Source organism: Staurois parvus, unplaced genomic scaffold (assembly GCF_062004578.1).
Source record: "Staurois parvus isolate SC_StPar_1 unplaced genomic scaffold, SC_StPar_1.0 ptg000635l, whole genome shotgun sequence".
In the NCBI taxonomy this organism is placed as follows: domain Eukaryota; kingdom Metazoa; phylum Chordata; class Amphibia; order Anura; family Ranidae; genus Staurois; species Staurois parvus.
Window position 1 is genome coordinate 4,862,858 of NW_028318431.1, and position 19,994 is coordinate 4,882,851.

General features: G+C 41.0%; 1 protein-coding gene across 1 annotated transcript in view; it reads right to left on the bottom strand.

The window, feature by feature from the left end:
• Window positions 1-19,994, bottom strand: part of ITGAE (integrin subunit alpha E) — a 119,672-nt gene that overhangs the window by 51,688 nt on the left and 47,990 nt on the right. The window contains exons 11-16 of the mRNA XM_089693680.1: window positions 19,785-19,932; window positions 13,896-13,963; window positions 10,101-10,236; window positions 7,474-7,616; window positions 4,702-4,842; window positions 3,258-3,473 (exon numbers count right to left, since the gene is read on the bottom strand). Of these exons, the coding sequence (XP_089549806.1) occupies window positions 3,258-3,473; window positions 4,702-4,842; window positions 7,474-7,616; window positions 10,101-10,236; window positions 13,896-13,963; window positions 19,785-19,932 (852 nt within the window). The remainder of the gene's footprint in view (window positions 1-3,257; window positions 3,474-4,701; window positions 4,843-7,473; window positions 7,617-10,100; window positions 10,237-13,895; window positions 13,964-19,784; window positions 19,933-19,994) is intronic.

Genomic DNA, 19,994 nt, shown 5'->3' on the forward strand with positions numbered 1-19,994 from the left:
AGTGGGAACCAGTGGCCAGAGATGACATTTGGAAATTTCTGAGCCTAATAATACTGCAGGGAGTGGAGGGGAAAACCCTGCAGAAGTGGTATTGGACAGCTAATAAATTACTTGCCACTCCATTCTTTGGCACTGTCATGTCAGAGTACAGATTTTCCATGATCATGAAATTTTTACACTTCGTAAACAACAAAGAATTTGATGAAACTACTCATCCTGCACCAAAACTAAAGAAAATTTTGGAAGTATCTCAAATGATTCTAAATAATTTCCAACAGAGGTATGTGCCAAAAAGAAATATCAGTATAGATGAAAGTCTAATGGCCTACAAAGGAAGGCTCAGCTAGATACAATACATTGCATCAAAGAGAGCACGATTTGGCATAAAATCCTACATGCTATGCAAATCGTCAACTGGCTACCTTTGGAATTCAGTCATATACTTTACATTGGAAAAGGAACAAAATTAAATCAAAAATACAGCAACTATGGAATGGCAACATCTTCCGTTCTTTCACTCATTGAGCCATTGCTAAATCAGGGCTATTGCATAACAACCGACAACTTTTATACGTCTCCTGAACCTTATGAGTTTCTTCTGCAAAACAAAACTGATGCCTATGGAACCGTTAGGGCTAACCGGCGCACCATGCCGCCAATGTTTGGCAATAAGAAGCTGTAGACTGGAGAAATGGTTGCCTGGCAGAAAGGCAAAATTATGGCATTGCAATGGCGTGAGAAGAAAGATGTGTGCCTAAAGAGTACAATTCATAATACCTCATAATGGTACGCATATAAGGTGGGAAATAAATCATGAAGCTACAAGTAGTGATAGACTACAATAACACCATGGGAGGTGTCGACAGAGCCGACCAAGCAATGACATACTACCCAGCAAGGAGGAAACCCCAAAATAAGTACTACAAGAAGATCTTCAGGCATCTTCTTGAGCAATGCTTGTGGAATGCCTACATTCTGCTAAACAAAAGACTGACAAGCCTGTGATTCTTTCTGACTTCATTTGGAAAGTTGTGGACTATATCTTTGTGAACCACCAAACAACGTCAATGACTATGAATAGAGCTAGACATTAGAGCTAGACTGCATGCTGTTGACCTTGTCAACGCGGACTGACTGGTCCTCACTTCATGAACTACATCCCACCAACGGAGAAAAAGTCAGCACCTACAAGGATGTGCGTGGTTTGTTGCTCGAAGCAAGATGACAGTGGAAAGAAAATCAGAAAGGACAACAGGTTCCATTGTCCTGACTGTGACGTCGGACTTTGTGCAGTCCCATGTTTCAAAATTTTTCATACCCGGGATGTTTACTAAACCAATATGCAATGTCTAGTAATATTGCACCCTTGTTGGACAAATTTCAGTGTTTTTGGTTTGATTACATTATTGAATTAAATGTATTATTATTATATTATTATTTTTATAATTATTCATTATATTATAATTTATGATTTCGTGTTTCATACTTTATCATACCCGGGATGTTTACCAGACTCTTATTTGGACAGATTTAAGTGAGTTATTCCTAAGAATTACAGGCCTACAATATAAAACAACAAATTTCCATGCAAAACAATGTACCGCTTTGACATTCAAAAATATTGACATAATCAGACTGCCAAGGAGATTAATGGGGGCACAGGCAACAATAAAAACCGACAGGTGTTCTAATCCCTCTCCACTCTATCCAAAGCTAGAAAAAAAGTTTTGCCTTAAGTAATACTTTAAACTATCTACCGCAAGTCATTGGTTTTAGGTGAATTGGTAGAGAGGTATTTTGGATCCTTTACCATTTTGTTTTGATATTGCTAAAAGTCCCACTTTTGAGTGCTATACCCCCTACAATAAACATTGATTGGATGTACGTACTCAAATAGGAGACTGGGGGGTCAATTTAGTAAACAAATTAGTAAAGGTTGTTATTATTATGTGATATTTGTGTTTTTTTAAATAATGCATGCAATAAGAAAAAAGTTAATTCAACAAAGTATCAAATTTGCGGTAAATACCTAAAAAAATTTGAGATAAATCATTAAAGTCAATACACTCAAAAAACATTACTTAATTTATCTCATGGTATAAGCAGTTGATATTTTAGGAATGTACAAAATAACAATGAGGGGAACTCTGCACCGGCCAGTGTGGAAATGTCCTGCCCTTAGTTTAGGAATGTAAATAACTTTTTTCAATCTGTGAATGAAGTCACACAAAGAGCTTGTTCACACTAGCAGTCGAGGGGCAGTAAAACCCCTGCCGCATTTATACCATCCCTCATCACTCCCCCTTTAGCTGCAGAGGCAGCTTCCGGGGGTGTACACATGCCACAGCCATGATGTTTTGCTTCACTGCCATGGCAGGAATTATACCCCATGTTGCTATGCCTGTGGAGCATGACCCATTCTAGTGAATGGGACAGCTCTATGCAACACCTTACTGCCTGTCAAATGCTTTCTAAAGTGTGATCCAAATGCAAATTGCTCTTCAGAGATGAATGCACATGTGAAGGAGCCCTAAGAATGCATTCATAGTTTCACAATATTTCAGTGTGCCTTCAATCATAGAACAATCTCCCTCCAGTGCAGTGTTAGCCTGTGGAAAAAATGTGATAAAACAGCATTAAATTTATTTTCTAAACATCACAAAAAAAGTCATTAAAAAAATGCATGTTTTTAGTGAATCATCTAGTTTTAAGATAAAGGCCTTGTTCACATGTACTATAGCATACACCTGTGCAAACCTTGCTGCCAAACCAGCTGCTGAGCTTGCAAACACACTGCAAAAAATAACATTAAAGAGTCTAGTCTACTTATATTGCTTCCAATCAAGACCTGATACAGCTGGCACACTTGGACTCCCAGAACGCATTGGCTTTTGGATTGTTCCCTTATCTTTTATTGGAATAAAATTGTATCTGGACCTCATAGCAGTGGTGTGGCCCTTCAATTTCAATGTTTGCTGCTACTTATTTGATAGCCTCCAAAGGTTTAATACTGTGATCACATCACAGCAGTAACTTGTGATGTTTGGGGGGGGACAGGACCTCTTTACCCCATGTGATTATCACCATGGTGATCAATATGCTTTGATTTGTTAAATATGTGGCACACTCACTGACATTGAGGATTTGCAGCTATTTATAAGAAAAATGAAGAATAATTTGGATTATGGTTTTGTAGGATACTGTACATTGTTTAAACCCAATTGCCATCATGAAGTATATATTATGACTGCACAGACCTGGGAAGGAGTGGAATGGATGCCATGTGAATTGCTGTTGTAGATATAAACACTTCCAAATGATTCTGGTTCTTCAAAATGGCCTTCCAGAGGTGCTCCTATGGCAATGTCCTGGTATCCATCTTGGTTGACATCACCGATCTTAGCTATAGAGTAGCCATACCTTGCATATGAATACTGAAGCTGATCCAGTTTTAATTCCAAAGCAAATTGACCCTGTTGAAAGATAAGGTCCTTAATTTGGTAAGATGTGATCAGTCAATGTAATACAGATGAGGTGTGCATTGCAATCACTATAAGAATTGTATTGTGCAACTCCAGTCAGACATCTAAACACAAAGGTGAACTACATCTATAGTAACTGTTTAACATGCCAAACGGTTTGCAGGTGCGACACATGCATGTAAATGACCTGCGTGGGCTCAGCCACATAACTCCATACCTTAAGGACCTTAGGGAACACTTTTTAGAACTGGCAGTTCTGCCACTACCCTACCTCCTGCCTAGTTTGTGAACTACTAGTGAATAGCACCACATTGTGTCCACCTAAGTACTCGTTCCTATCTTGCCTATCCTCTATCACAGGGTTTCTCAACCAGGGTTCCATGGACCCCTTGGGTTCCTCCAGAGGTTGCTAGAGGTTCCTTGAGCAATGAGAAACTTCTTCTCATAAAAGTTTCTACTGACTCAACTGATCCTTTTAGCTGTCTGCAAGGGGGAATTATTTCCAATGGCCATAAGTGTAAGGAGCATTCTTCCCACTGACCATCACACTAATATATCTAATTATATTACACTAATAAAGTAATTATTAGAAGGGGTTCCCTGAAACCGGAAAGGTTTTTCAAGGGCTCCTTTGTGTTGAAAAGGTTGAGAACATCTGCTCTATCATGGTACAGAACAAGTACTCCCACTACCTGCCTAATTAGGCATTGAACTCTCTCGACAATTTTTGAAGAAATACCTGTAGTCTGTACCAGTAATCTGTCGGCTGTCTTTTTATGTCTTCCCAGAGTTCCCTTTAAATATGCACAGAATGTATTAGTATGCATTATGCTATTAAAATTATACTTCAGAAATTAGTTTTTGTATACCTACATTGGGCCAGCTTGGCTCGATGAAAATATGCATACAGGGATCAGATCCCTAGTAGTCCTTATTAATCCACGCTACATACCGTAAGAGCCATCCTCTTCGAGGTGGAGAGGATGCGCAGTGACATCTTGATCTCCACCTCATCAAATCAGAGTTTCCCTTGTATTAATTGAAATAAAACTGCTCTGACTGTATGTAGCACCAACTACTACAGTGATTTACAGCATTCCCAGTGGCCCTCCAGATACCAGATATGGATGCTTAAAATGAGCCAAGCTGGACCAATGTAAGTATTCAAAAATAGAATGTTAGATGTTTGCCTTTAAAGAATATTTATTTATTCTTGTACCTCATTGCTGAGCCTATAAACATAGACTCTCCCTTCTTCTGCTTTGACATGGTAGAATGGTGCCCCCACCAGAAGGAAATCCACAATGCCATTTGACTTCACATCCAGCGCACACAACTGATGGCCAAAGTATGATCCAACCTTTTGAGATGATAAATGAAAAGTAAGACATCTTGGCTATGCTCCTTTGGGTACATGTACTAAATACTAAATGGGTTCTTACTGGAACAGCGTTCTTCAACTTTAAGGATCACACAAAGCTGAAATATTAGATATAACACCTAGAAAAGGCTTAAGCCCATAGCTATTAAGCGGAATGTACAAAGTGTACAAGGCGTTACTATATTATACAAAGCATAACTGTATTATATAAAGGCTTTACTAGTTTTTTTTACCTGGTTATCCTGCCAGAAATCCAGTAAGCTCACAACTACCTGTAGTGAGCTGAAAATGCTTTACTGAAATTTTAAACAATGTTATCAACCCAGTCTGGTTTTTCTGTACAGTAAGCTACAAAACACCTCCTTGCCATGCCATGGAGATTAAGAGAGGTAATAATGCTGTTCATCCAAATATAAAGTGAGTGAGCAATGTCATTCGACAACAGAAAGTGTGTTACTGGCAAGATCACCCTATAAAGATAATAGTAAGTTTGGCTGAAAAAAAGCAAAAAAACCCCCAAAAAAACAGAAAGACTAATCTAGCCACTACATTTAGGTACTAGTAAACTGCAATATATAAAATTTTTGTTTTTGCATTTAGATACACTTTAAGGATTTGCACAGAGATGACTTTATTGCAAAGGAAGTATGCTGAAAAAAAAAAGATTTAACATCATGTGGCATATTTATCAAGCAGTGAATGTAACATTCACCAGACATTCAAAGATGGTTTATCATCTTCTGTAATTTAGAGCGCATGAACCAGGATGTTTACTGTAGACAAATTAAAGCAGTATTAACCCCCAAAACAAATATTTAGTAAATTTCAGTTCACCAATCCCTAGATGTAGTGGCTGCATTAGTTTTCTTTTTTCATTTTTTCCCCTTTATTTTCACCTTGTGATCTGGCCAATAAGTCTGTTTTTCCACTTCTTTTAACAGACCAAGCTAACTAGACAATGTAGCAGTTGGAGGGTTGAGATCAGGGGCGGACTGACAACTCATGGGGCCCCCGGGCAATAGGGGATCATGGGGCCCCTGTGTCCTTGCCCAAACTCAAAAAAGCCTATGAAAAAGGTACCAGGGGCATCTCATGGGGCCCCCTACTGACCCCGGGCCCTCGGGCAGTGCCTGAGTTTCCAAATGGTCAGTCCGCCCCTGGTTGAGATAAACCATTTAACACTGACAGGTGTGCCTACAATGGTTAGTTTTTACTCATTTATGTATAAACCTTATCCCAAAAAAAAAAAAAAATGTTTGCTGTAACTGCCTATGAAATGATAGCTGGATAGCTATTCCTCCCACTGACACTAATGAAGAGGAACTATTCATTCCATTGACACCAACAATGGGGTATGATTCCTCCCCTAATTCCAAAGATCGGGTGTTGTTTTCTGCCAGTGAAACCAGGATCAGGGGCGGACTGACCATTTGGAAACTCGGGCACTGCTCGAGGGCCCAGGGTCAGTAGGGGGCCCCATGAGATACCCCTGGTACCTTTTTCATAGGCTTTTTTGAGTTTGGGCAAGGACACAGGGGCCCCATGTTCCCCTATTACCCGGGGGCCCCATGAGTTGTCAGTCCGCCCCTGGCCAGGATGTTTTCTTCTCTGACTTCCTGCAGTCCGGCCCCTCTAAAGTCTGAAAGATCGTTAACTGGCCCTTTCTTTAGAAAGTTTGGAGACCCCTGATCCATATTGTAGGCACCCTAAGCCAGGAAATATGTTACTGGCCAGATCATCAGGTGAAAATAAAACCAATGCAGCCACCAGAACGAAGAATTGGTAAGCTGCAATATATTACATTTTTGTTTTTGGGTTTAATGCCACTTTAATGAGGTACCATGGAAAACCAATTACTCATAAATAGCTGAACTGTATATGCAGAGATACCACTGCTCACCAGCCATAACAGCTGACCCTCCAACAGACATATAAGGTGCAGATAACTCTCCTCCTGAATGTCTGTCTATCTTTCTGACCTAGTAATAAAACAAATTCTTGGTGCACATTTGTTGCCCAAGGCCAGGTGATCAGACTAGTCCAGGGGTCTCCAAACTGTTCTCACGCTCAGCTTCGAAGTGTATCTAGTCTGCAGCTGGGCTCGCTTCCTTGCAGCTTGCCTTTTAGTTGCACTTTCATATGCCAATGCTACATGCAGGTGCTATCTCATACCACAAGGCCAACCTCAAGTCAGCTACTGACATCTTGCACTTCTAAATTCTCTTTAAACTTTTGTACCCTGCAGGGTCGGTTAGCTTTGCAAACTAAGCTAACCGCAATTTTACAGCAAACCACATATCACTAGCTTTAAACACAGAAATTTCAATAAATACAATGAAGGACTCTCCAACATATGGATTTTCAATAGACAGAAGCAGTCAATAAGTGGGAGGCTAGTGCTAGGCTTTCTTATTAGAAAATCCAGAAAGCCCTTCAAGCAAACTGTCATAAGAGAACTCTGTAACTAATTTTTATTAAGTACACTTTATAGAATGTTTTACCAAAAAATATCCAAGTTATGTTTATAAACTGGGGAAAATATTTGTTAAAATGTGAAATGAAATTGGCCACAACCCATTGTAGTTTTCTTGTAAAGAAATCATGATCTACCTGCTCTCCATCCAGAATCTGAGATAGGTGATTGGTAGTAATATCTTCCTCAAAGACCAGGACTTTTCCCACATTGGAGTGCCGTGGTGCTCCCGCTATGTAAAAGGATGTGTGCTTTCCTCTTGCTGTTGTCACACTGTATCCTGTCTCCAGAAATATAAGATAACAATTGAAGCAAGCATCACATTAAGCAAAAGATGTATTTTCTAGAAGAAAGTGCTTACTTTTATTACAAGTGAACCCTTAGTAATTCACCCATATGGTAGGCAGAAAATGGCAATCCCATAAAAGAGTAATTAAAGGAATTAGTAGCCACATTAACCATACATACATGCATACTATAGTTAGCATCTCCAAGTGCTTACCTGTGATCTCCATTAAGTTGCAGAGCCCCTCCAGCCCCCAAAAATCTTGAGGGTCCTGATGAGGAAACAATGACAGGACCGTATGCTTGCTAGTTCATACCAGCCCCTTTTCCCCTTTACTTCCTTGAAAGTAGGTTGTAAAGAATGACTTGCATTATGGGTCTCTGGATTGTAGTGTGGCTATTCTGCATTACCTCTGAAGATAGGCTTTGCAGGTCAAATTTGTGGGGGTTCCCAAAAGTTATCCGAAGGCAATTATAAAAGTGTTTTTTGGGTACCGGCACCTTGTGGTCCCTACTTCCATGTCGCATTTTTTTTCTCATTACAGAATTTCTTTAAAGCGTATCTAAACTCAAAACCAAAAGATGTAATATATTGCAGGGGACCAGCTCATAGATGTGGTGGCTGCATATGTTTTCTTTTAAATAACTCTTAATCTCAGCAGAAATGTAGGGTCCGTGTCACCTGCTGTAAGCTGAAAAGAAAACATCGTAGGATAGAACTACATCTTGTTTGTGTAAACTTGTCCCATCAGTCCACCTCCGCCATGAACAGAGGAAGATATATCTGAAGTCCAGCTTGTATGACAACAATGGTACAGCAGAGTAGAAAGATACAGAGGAGAAAAAGCATAGCCGCCATGGAACAGAAAGTGCATTGTTGGCAGGATTACCAGGGTAAAATCATTTTTAAAAAGCTTGAAAAGAAAGCTAATGCAGCCACCACATTTTAGGAATGGTGAGCTGCAATATACACTTACTCAACTGTTCAATTACTCGGTAACACAAATTGCTAATCAGCCAATCACATGGCAGCAACTCAATGCATTTAGGCATCTAGACATGGTGTAGACGACTTGCTGAAGTTCAAACTGAGCATCAGAATGGTGATGAAAGGGGATTTAAGTGAACATGGCATGGTTGCTGGTGCCAGACAGGCTGGTCTAAGTATTTCAAAAACTGCTGATCTACTGGGATTTTCCCACACAACCATCTCTAGGGTTTTTCAGAGAATGGTCCAAAAAAGAAAAAATATACAGTGAGCGGCAGCTGTGTGGACAAAAATACCTCGTTGATGTTAGAGTAGAATGCCCATAAGGAAGAAAAATATATTTGAAATATACTTTAAAAATATTCTTCCCAAATATATTGACATATATTTGAAATACTACAATTTTGGCCATATTCAATATATATATATATATATATATATATATATATTGTGACAGTATGAACAGCAAGGTGATGGATGGACACTATGGGGTTTATTTACTAAAGCTGGAGAGTCCAAAATCAGACTCCCTTCTGCATAGAAACCAATCAGCTTCCAGGTTTCATTGCCAAAGCTTCATTGAACAAGCTGAGGTTAGAAGCTGATTGGTTTCTATGCAGAAGGGAGTCTGATTTTGGACTCTCCAGCTTTAGTAAATAAACCCCTATGTGTCACCTCGCGTGAGGTCATACTCTGTATACAGCGCACCCCTGAACTCTGCACTCTGTATGCAGCACATCCCTGAGCTCTGCACTCTGTATGCTGCACATCCCTGAGCTCCGCACTCTGTATACAGCACATCCCTGAGCTCCGCACTCTGTATGCAGCACATTCCTGAGCTCTGCACTCTGTATGCAGCACACCCCTGAGCTCTGCACTCTGTACATAACACACCCCTGGACTCTGCATGTAGCGCACCTCTGAAATCTGCACTCTGTGTGTAACCCCACTGAACTCTGCACTCTGTATGTAATTCACTCCTAGTATTTAATGCCCCTTTACGACCCTCCCACTGTTCGTGAATTTTACCATAACCACTGTTTGATGCGGTTTGAGTTCCTGCACCTATTTTCTGCAAAAAAATGCCCTGCTTTTACTTAAGCCTTATCATACCACTTCCCAACTCTGCCAACTACACAACATTGTATGAGATTACTTGTGGTGTTTGGGGGGCAAACATTGTATTGTCTATATTTGTCTTGAATTGCAATTTATTTTTATCTTTTATTCTAAATGTACTCTGTGATGTCCCCAGATGCTAACTCTATGACTGCTTATATCTGTTTTGTTTGTTTAGCATGGCAACATTTTTACAATAAAAATGTATTTGATTAGATCAAAGTAAATAATTTAAATATTTTTAAATAATTATTTATCATGGTTTTACTCGAAGGCCTTTGTCAGGAAGTTTATTAACAAGTGGTATCACATAACTACTGCCTGAGGTGTCCCTAGTTCCAAGCATGGTTCTATGTATTGAGCCCACTTTACCTAAATATCCATAAGCTGCTTTCTTTGCATTTTCAGAGGACTCATTGAGAAATTTGACTTGATTTTTCTCTGTATATGCAAGCAACACACCACCTGACCAGTCAAAGGCACCAACTGCTCCGAGCACCACAGTATCCTGTACAAACAACAACAATAGTTAGTTCTCATTATATTGGAAACCTAGATACTTTTTGTTTGTATATGGATATTGAAAATCCACATAAATACAATACACAATTAAACCAACACAATTTATACGTCACCCAACCTTCTGTTTCAACAAAGTCTTTGGTCTGATCATTTGTACCACATTAACAAGTACATAGAGACGTAGAACTGCCCCAAAATGTCCTTTTAATGCAAATTGTCACTTAACATGCAGCCCAAAAGTTTGATGCATTGGATACTTTTTATAGAGAAGAATAATTCCTATGCCAGAAATCAACCTCCATATGCAGGTATCTGCTGGCTTCTAAGACCACCATTCAACAGCTTGAACATTGATTGATAGATCTGATGGTACCACACTGGCACATTCATAATTTTCTTGTAGAAATTATTTTATTGTCCCCCTAAACTATTTACCACCTCATAGAGTCTGCATATTTTGAATATGGAACCAGTACAACCTCTTCTCTGCTTTCCAAGTTAAGTTACCCCTGATAAAAATGGTGTTTTAGGCTGTTTGTAAGGGTGGCACTCTTCACACCAACCCCCTATGTCAGTGATGGCGAACCCGTGGCACGCGTGCCACAGCCGGCAGGCCGAGCCTTATCTGTGGGCACGCCAGGAGAATACCGTATTTTTCGCTCCATAAGACGCACTTTTTTTCCCCCAAAAAAGGGGGGAAAATGTCAGTGCGTCTTATGGAGCGAATATAGAGCGGCCGGTCCGGTATTTCCACCGCTGCCGTGTCAGAATACCGGGCCGGCCGCTCAGCTCTGCAGTGGGACCGTACCTGTCCCTCTATCCAGCGGCGCGCTGTCTTCCCGGCTTCTGTAGTGTGCGTGACAGCCGGGTCCCAAGTGCGCATGCGCAAGAAGCAGTGCTCTTTGTGAATGGTAAGGCGATACCTGGGACACATGACAGATCCCAGAAGCCGCCGGACCAATCACAAAGCGCAGCGCTTCTCGCGCATGTGCACAGGGCATCCGGCTGTCCGACGAGCGCCCACACTACAGAAGCCGGGAAGACAGCGCGCGGCTGGATAAAGGAACAGGTAAGATAAATGAAAAACTCTGCGGAAGTAAGAGCGGGTACCTATCAAATTCAGGTACCCGCTCCCCCTCCCTCCCCAAAGGTCAGCAGTCATCTGTACTGTCCGCAGTCTCTGGTCATCCCTGTGCTTTCCGCAGTCTCTGGTCATCTCCTGTACTGTCCGCAGTCTCTGGTCATCCCTGTACTGTGTCCGCAGTCTCTGGTCATCCCTGTACTGTCCGCAGTCTCTGGTCATCTCCTGTACTGTGTCTGCAGTCTCTGGTCATCTCCTGTACTGTGTCCGCAGTCTCTGGTCATCCCTGCACTGTGTCCGCAGTCTCTGGTCATCCCTGTACTGTGTCCGCAGTCTCTGGTCATCCCTGTACTGTGTCTGCAGTCTCTGGTCATCCCTGTACTGTGTCTGCAGTCTCTGGTCATCCCTGTACCGTGTCCGCAGTCTCTGGTCATCTCCTGTACTATGTCCGCAGTCTCTGGTCATCTCCTGTACTGTGTCCGCAGTCTCTGGTCATCTCCTGTACTGTATCCGCAATCTCTGGTCATCCCTGTACTGTGTCCGCAGTCTCTGGTCATCCCTGTACTGTGTCCGCAGTCTCTGGTCATCCCTGTACTGTGTCTGCAGTCTCTGGTCATCCCTGTACTGTGTCTGCAGTCTCTGGTCATCCCTGTACTGTGTCCGCAGTCTCTGGTCATCCCTGTACTGTCCGCAGTCTCTGGTCATCCCTGTACTGTTAATTAGTTTGCACTACTGTACGAGTTGTTTTTTCTAAACCAAAAGCTCGATATTAAGGTTTCATTGCAGTGTTGGCACTTTGAAAGAAATAAGTTGGTTTTGGGTTGCAGTTTGGGCACTCGGGCTCAAAAAGGTTCGCCATCACTGCCCCATGTAATAGGACATCTTTTACACTGACCTTCAATGTAATAAGGCACTTCAGGGACCACCACTATAAGTGGCATTCTTCCCACTGACCACTAATGTGAGTGGCCACTTCCCCAACTAACTCCCAATGTAAGGGCATCCTAATTTTCACAAATGTAAGGGGGGCATTACACTTACGCACAGACCACTAATGTAAGGGTAGTTTTTCCACTGATCGGCAACATAAATGAACACTTAGGGGTTGATAGGGGTTAGGGGTCACATGCAAAAAAAAAAGTGCAAATTTTTGCTTGCACATGGTTGGATGATGGAAGTCAGCAGAGCTTCTGTTCATTTACTAAGCAACTGCTCTTGCAGAGTGCAACTGCACTTAGCAAAGTGCACAGTCTATTTGCCTTTAGCAAATCTCCCTTACATTTTTTACTTATTTTCTGGTCAATACTATTATTTGTTTTAATTCTTGATTATCACTGAAAATAATTTTGTTTTTGCAGAAGCGTGTTAAAAAGTATCCTTTTTTGGATGTCATATATGCTAGATATGCCACATTCATTATACTTTTATGTAGTATATTTACAACTTACAGATCATGATATAGCACAATGAGCTGCAGAAAAAAAATTTTAAGCAGGGGTTCCCCAAAACTGGAAAATTTCTTCAAGGGTGCCTCCACCCTTGTGTAGCAGCAAGAATCGCCATAGCGAGATCATGGAAATCCCCCACAATACCTCTTCACCTCCTAAAGGCTATAATGTCCTGGATCATGGTCAATGAACGCCTTACCACAATTCTGCAGGACAAGATGCCATTATTTGAAAAGACCTGGGACCCCTGGATAAAATATTTGAAAAGATCAGCCACCTAAATATGTCCAGTGGCTTACTGATGCAGTCAGTGGCTAGCCGCCGCTAACCTGCTTTCTCTTTTCTTTTTTTATCTTCACTGTATCCCTTCCTTTTTTTCTCTTTTTTTTCTATCACGTGGTTTCTCTGCATTATCAGGAGGAGGATTGAGTAAGCAAAGGCCAACCTGAGTATCCTACCCCAAGTGGGTTGCAAGAAACGGAGTACACATGTGTTTTCAGTTATCTGACAAGCAGATCTGGGGTTTTAGGGCCCCGCTAGGGTATACCCTGTGCCTGGATGGCCCTTCATAGAAATGTTTAATACAAAACTCAGGGAATATTGTTCTGTTAATAATCCTCCAGTTCTGAACCACCTGTATGACTATATGTATTATCGGCACTACCTTCTTATTTGGTGCCTTGCTTCTTTCATTTTTTGTACTGTAAACTTTCAATACACAACAATTCAAAATAAAATCTTCAACCGGACTAGAGACAGCAATAATTAAATATAACATTGGTTCTGGGCTATCCACACTGTGATAAAATGTTTTTATTGCTATCAGTATCCTTGTTGGAGAATTTTCACCTAACTTCTTGTCCAAGTGATAATACTGGAAGTAAAAAGATATTTCCCAAACAAGCCACAGACAGTATTACACACTAAGGTAGTAACAGTGGTACTTCCCCACTTCAGTAAAAAACACAGACCACATTGCTTCATACAAGTCTGTAACACAGTTTGATTCTATTGCTTTATCTGATAACAGTTAACTTTTGTGTTTAGTGATCTCTCTGTTTTTGTATTGTATATTTAAAACACAGATCTAAATTAGGCATAAAGATTATGTGATACCTTATCTTTAATATGGGTTGAAAGTCCAATTTGTGCCAAATCAAACTCCAGCGAATCACCTGTGGTACCTATACGACAACACTGGATTAGTGCAAAATGGAATGACAATGTATTTCAGATAAAAGGGAAAAGAAAAGTAAAAATGTAGTTATTATTGCCAGAGTCATATTTTACAATTCCTTATTTCAGACAGTCCTTCATGTCACTTTACCTTGACTCACCATGAAGCACACAGAGGCAGTTCTATCATTCTCCAAGAATTGTTAGCAAATATACCTGCAAACAGTTGACCAAGAATGGCACTGGTGAACTTATATGTTCCTCTTTATACAGATCGCCCAATTCACTAAGGCAACTTGTGTGACTACAGGTCACATGGTCTAAAAATGGACCTGTCTTTGTGTTTGATGGCAGGTGCAGTTACGAGCCACTAGATGGCACCCATTATAGACTGGTAAAGGGAAAGTTGGAAATCGAAATAAGCGCCCATTTTTTGGAAAAGTCCTTCTTTGGTGACAAAATAGGTGTAATTGTTGCCCATATAATAATAGCTGTGCTCTGGAGTGAATCTCAATTGATGAGACAGTGTCACTCCCAAATGTTTCACTTATAAACCTTTTGGTAACATAAATGCGCCAAGTGGGCTTTTCTGAGTTCATATACAGTCAGGTCCATAAATATTGGGGCATCAACACAATTCTAACATTTTTGGCTCTATACACCACCACAATGGATTTGAAATGAAACTAACAAGATGTGCTTTAACTGCAGACTGTCAGTTTTAATTTGAGGGTATTTACATCCAAATCAGGTGAACGGTATAGGAATTACAACAGTTTGCATATGTGCCTCCCACTTGTTAACCTCCTTGGCGGTATTCCCGAGTGTAGCTCGGGGTAACATTTCAGTACCAAAAGCGGTAACCCCGAGCTACACTCGGGAATACCATGCGGCGCTGCTCCGGCATGTGTTCTTCACTTACCTTACCCTGCGCTCCCACGATGTGTCCCCTGCAGCGTCCCCGGCCATCTCCTCCGGCCGATGCCGGCATCCGGCTTCTGTGTCCTGTCCCTGTGACGTCGGGACGTACGGGCGCCGCCGGCGGCGGGAAATTTAAAAATTTTAAAAAATGTCATTTTTTTTTTTTTTCATTTTACACAGTAAAACATTGCTGTTTCAACCTATTTCACATACATATTGTCCCTAGTGCTTTGTCCTGCACCCTGCCTGCATTTTGTCTGTTCTTTCTGCCTGGAAACTGAGAAATGTCCATGGCGTCCAAAAAGTGTCCCTTTAGGTCAAAAGCGGTTTAGATCAGCTAGAGAACAGCGATAGAAAATCAGAACCGCTTACAGAATTGAGTGATAATGATTCGTGGGGGAAATTCGTCATCAGAAACTGAAAACGATTTTGCGACTGAGCTCAGCAATGTGCGAACTTGGCGCTCTATTTCACATTTCAGTGTTTTTGGTTTGATTATATTATTGAATTAAATTTTTTATTATTTTTATATTATTTTTATGATTATTTATTAAATTATAATTTATGATTTTGTGTTTCAAATTTTATCATCCCCGGGATGTTTACTAGACTCTTGTTCGGACAGATTTCAGTGAGTTTTTCCTAAAAATTACAGCCTACAATAAAAAAAATACATATTTCCATGCAAAAAAATGGTACCGCTTTCAGCACCAAAAATCTGAAATAATCATACCGCCAGGGAGGTTAAGGAACGAAAAGTAATGGGACAGAATAATAATCATGAATCAAACTTTCACTTTTTAATACTTGGTTGCAAATCCTTTGCAGTCAATTACAGCCTGAAGTCTGGAACGCATAGACATCACCAGACGCTGGGTTTCATCCCTGGTGATGCTCTGCCAGGCCTCTACTGCAACTGTCTTCAGTTCCTGCTTGTTCTTGGGGCATTTTCCCTTCAGTTTTGTGTTCAGCAAGTGAAATGCATGCTCAATCGGATTCCGGTCAGGTGTTTGACTTGGCCATTGCATAACATTCCACTTCTTTCCCTTAAAAACTCTTTGGTTGCTTTAGCAGTATGCTTTGGGTCATTGTCCATCTGCACTGTGAAGCGGCGTCCAATGAGTTCTGAAGCATTTGGCTGAATATGAGCAGATAATATTGCCCGAAACACTTCAGAATTCATCCTGCTGCTTTTGTCAGCAGTCACATCATCAATAAATACAAGAGAACCAGTTCCATTGGCAGCCATACATGCCCACACCATGACACTACCACCACCATGCTTCACTGATGAGGTGGTATGCTTAGGATCATGAGCAGTTCCTTTCCTTCTCCATACTCTTCTCTTCCCATCACTCTGGTACAAGTTGATCTTGGTCTCATCTGTCCATAGGATGTTGTTCCAGAACTGTGAAGGCTTTTTTAGATGTCGTTTGGCAAACTCTAATCTGGCCTTCCTGTTTTTGAGGCTCACCAATGGTTAATATCTTGTGGTGAACCCTCTGTATTCACTCTGGTGAAGTCTTCTCTTGATTGTTGACTTTGACACACATACACCTACCTCCTGGAGAGTGTTCTTGATCTGGCCAACTGTTGTGAAGGGTGTTTTCTTCACCAGGGAAAGAATTCTTCGGTCATCCACCACAGTTGTTTTCCGTGGTCTTCCGGGTCTTTTGGTGTTGCTGAGCTCACCGGTGTGTTCCTTCTTTTTAAGAATGTTCCAAACAGTTGTTTTGGCCACGCCTAATGTTTTTGCTATCTCTCTGATGGGTTTGTTTTGTTTTTTCAGCCTAATGATGGGTTGCTTCACTGATAGTGACAGCTCTTTGGATCTCATCTTGAGAGTTGACAGCAACAGATTCCAAATGCAAATAGCACACTTGAAATGAACTCTGGACATTTTATCTGCTCATTGTAATTGGGATAATGAGGGAATAACACACACCTGGCCATGGAAACACTGAGAAGCCAATTGTCCCATTACTTTTGGTCCCTTAACAAGTGGGAGGCACATATGCAAACTGTTGTAATTCCTACACCGTTCACCTGATTTGAATGTAAATACCCTCAAATTAAAGCTGACAGTCTGCAGTTAAAGCACATCTTGCTCGTTTCGTTTCAAATCCATTGTGGTGGTGTATAGAGCCAAAAAATTTAGAATTGTGTCGATGTCCCAATATTTATGGACCTGACTGTATACATTTCTAACATAGCACCACTTAACCATGTAGCAAAGCACATGCAAACTGTGAGCCACACAGACCTGCCCATTTATGAATGTTGCAGAGCTTTTACCTGTGTAGGACAATTGGTACAGTGTAACTATATTAGGATCAGTTCAAATGTGTGGTTAGGGGGTGTTAAAAATGCACAGTTAAGCCACGTTTTTAGCACCCACCCCAACCCCATCCCCTTAACCCCTTTGTGACTGAGGGTAAAACAAATATAATGATGCCTGAACACAATTCTGCAACTTTGACATGTGTTATAAAACTGTACATATCATTACAACTGCTAAAAAGGACAGAATATATAAGAGCTGGGTTGTGGTACAGATGGATAGCTGCCAGCATAAAGAGGAAGAACCTCAGAATCCTCCAATAAAGAAAAAACAAATGTGGAAATATGTAGCGCTAAAATACATATGCATATAAGTATGAACGTTGATAAACATGATATTAATAATAAGGCAATGTTCCCAACTCAGCGTTTAAAAACGCCCAAAGGTGAAAAGACCAGTCATTGGAAAAATTCCTTAAGGTGCATGTAGTGACATAAGTGATATAGTCAATATGGTATAAATTGCAACTTCCGTGATTGCTGTGGCTGTGAGAATAGGTATATAATGCACTAACCAGATAGCACAAATAAATGTGCGTTGGAGTATATAAGACCTACTCCTAGGCACTCAGGGAATGGGAACTCTGCATACGGATGTAGTCGTCAAGGCAGGAACTAATCACCACGTGTCATCCATCCAGGACAGGTTACCAGTCTCCAGCAATATAGATCTGAGCCATCAAGACAGATTACCAGCCTCCAGCAATACAGGTTACAGCCATCAGGGGGATCATGCATATGAGCATAGACCAGGTTGGAAAAGGCACCTTAGGAGAAGGGGGGCTCGTTGGCTCCCTAGGGAGGTGCCCCTAACCATTAACAACACATCGCACGGCCTCTTACATGGCCGGTGGCCATATTGGATCATTTTGGATGTAAGTGTCAGTGTTTGCATTTCTTTTGATGTCACCTTCATTTGGATTAATAAATTACTACACTATTGGAGCTTTTCTTCCTCTGGGCTCGTTCTTTGTGTCAACGAGTCCCCCTTCTCCGCTGTGTGTATAAGTGGGTGCTGCAGCGATCGTCAAACCGAACAGAATCAGCAAGGGAGAATGTCACTAGCACACTGAGGATCACCAATATGGGTCCAAAAGTTTTAATAAACGATAACATAGTTACAGCATGGCAACGTTTCAGAGTCTCACAGGACCCCTTCATCAGGGGTCCTGTGAGACTCCGAAATGTGTCACATGCCTGATGAAGGGGTCCTGCGAGACTCCGAAATGTTGCTTTCTGTAACTATGTGATCGTTTATTAAAATTTTTGGACCCATATTGGTGATCCTCGGTGTGCTGGTGACATTCTCCCTAGAAGACAGAAGCAGCCGCATGAATTCTGCAGTGTTTAGAGATATACTGTCAGCCCAGATTCAGCCACATGCAGCAAAGTTGATTGGACAGCACTTCACAGTACAGATGGACAATGATCCAAAACACACTGCAAAAGCAACCCAGGAGCTTTTAAAGGAAAAAAAGTGAATATTCTGCAATGGCCGATTCAATCAGCTGATCTCGACCCAATTTAGCATGCAATTCACTTGCTGAAGGCAAAACTAAAGGCAGAAAGACCCACAATGAACAACTAAAGACAGCTGCAGTTAGAGCCTGGCAAAGCCTCAGAAAGAAGGAAACCCAATCTTTGATAATGTCCATGGGTTCCAGGCTTCAGGCAGTCATTGCCAGTAAAGGATTTTCAACAAAATATTAAAAATTAACCTTTTTTTTTATGATTATATTCATTTGTCCAATTACATTTGAGCCTCTGATAATGGAGGGACTGTGTATAAAAATGGTTGCAGTTCCTAAAATTTGTACTTGATATTTATGTTCAACCCCTTGAATTAAAGCTGAAAGTGCTTTTCCAATTCATTTGGATTGTTTCGTTTTAATTTATTTTGGTGGCCAAAAGAATGAATATTGTGCCTGTGTTCAAATATATATAGACCTAACTGTATGTAGCCCCACATATAAAGACCTACTTCCATGAGGCTGCATATGTGTGTACGGTTGATGGGAAGGGGTTAAGCTGCAATGGCAGCAGACAGGAATGCTATGGTTGCGATGCTTCATGTCCGCAGAAACATTATCTGTGTTGAGATCATTCAGCGTCTGACCATGACCTCTTCAAATGAAACTCCACAAACGTCCCACAACCACATGCAATGCAATACATGCATGCATTTGCAGTACATTTGTTGGCAAAAATGGGGTTAAAGCAGGCAGTGAGGTGGCATCACACTATCTGTTAATTGCCTATGAAAAGCAATCTGAGAGTGGATCACTCTTTAGAGGAGTGGCGGGTTTAGACACATGTCTAAATATTATTGTTTGCCCCACAAAAAAGCATCTTGGCTAAGAGCAGCTGCACAAACTGCTATATTCGCCATCCCCTTACATTATTCCACTGTATCACTGAAGCTGTATAAAGACTTGTACTGTATACTCTTGTGTATGTAACATTCTGTCATTTTTTATTGACTACATCCGGAGGTGAATAACTATAGAGGTTTTTTTTAGATGACAGGTTTTCACTTTCTTGTGCAAGCAATGAGTGTAAGTCACCTACCTTCTATTCCAATCATCCTCTGCTGCAGGGCAGAAAGAAGTCCATCCAGTTTTGAATAGTCATCCACTCTAATGACATGGTCTTTTTCATCACTGGCAATCATTTTAAGTTCACTATAGGCTGTAGTCTTATTAAATACATCACCCACCTGTAAACAATATGAATCAAAGTAAAAAAAAATACTCTAGGAAATATTACAGGTGTAGATCA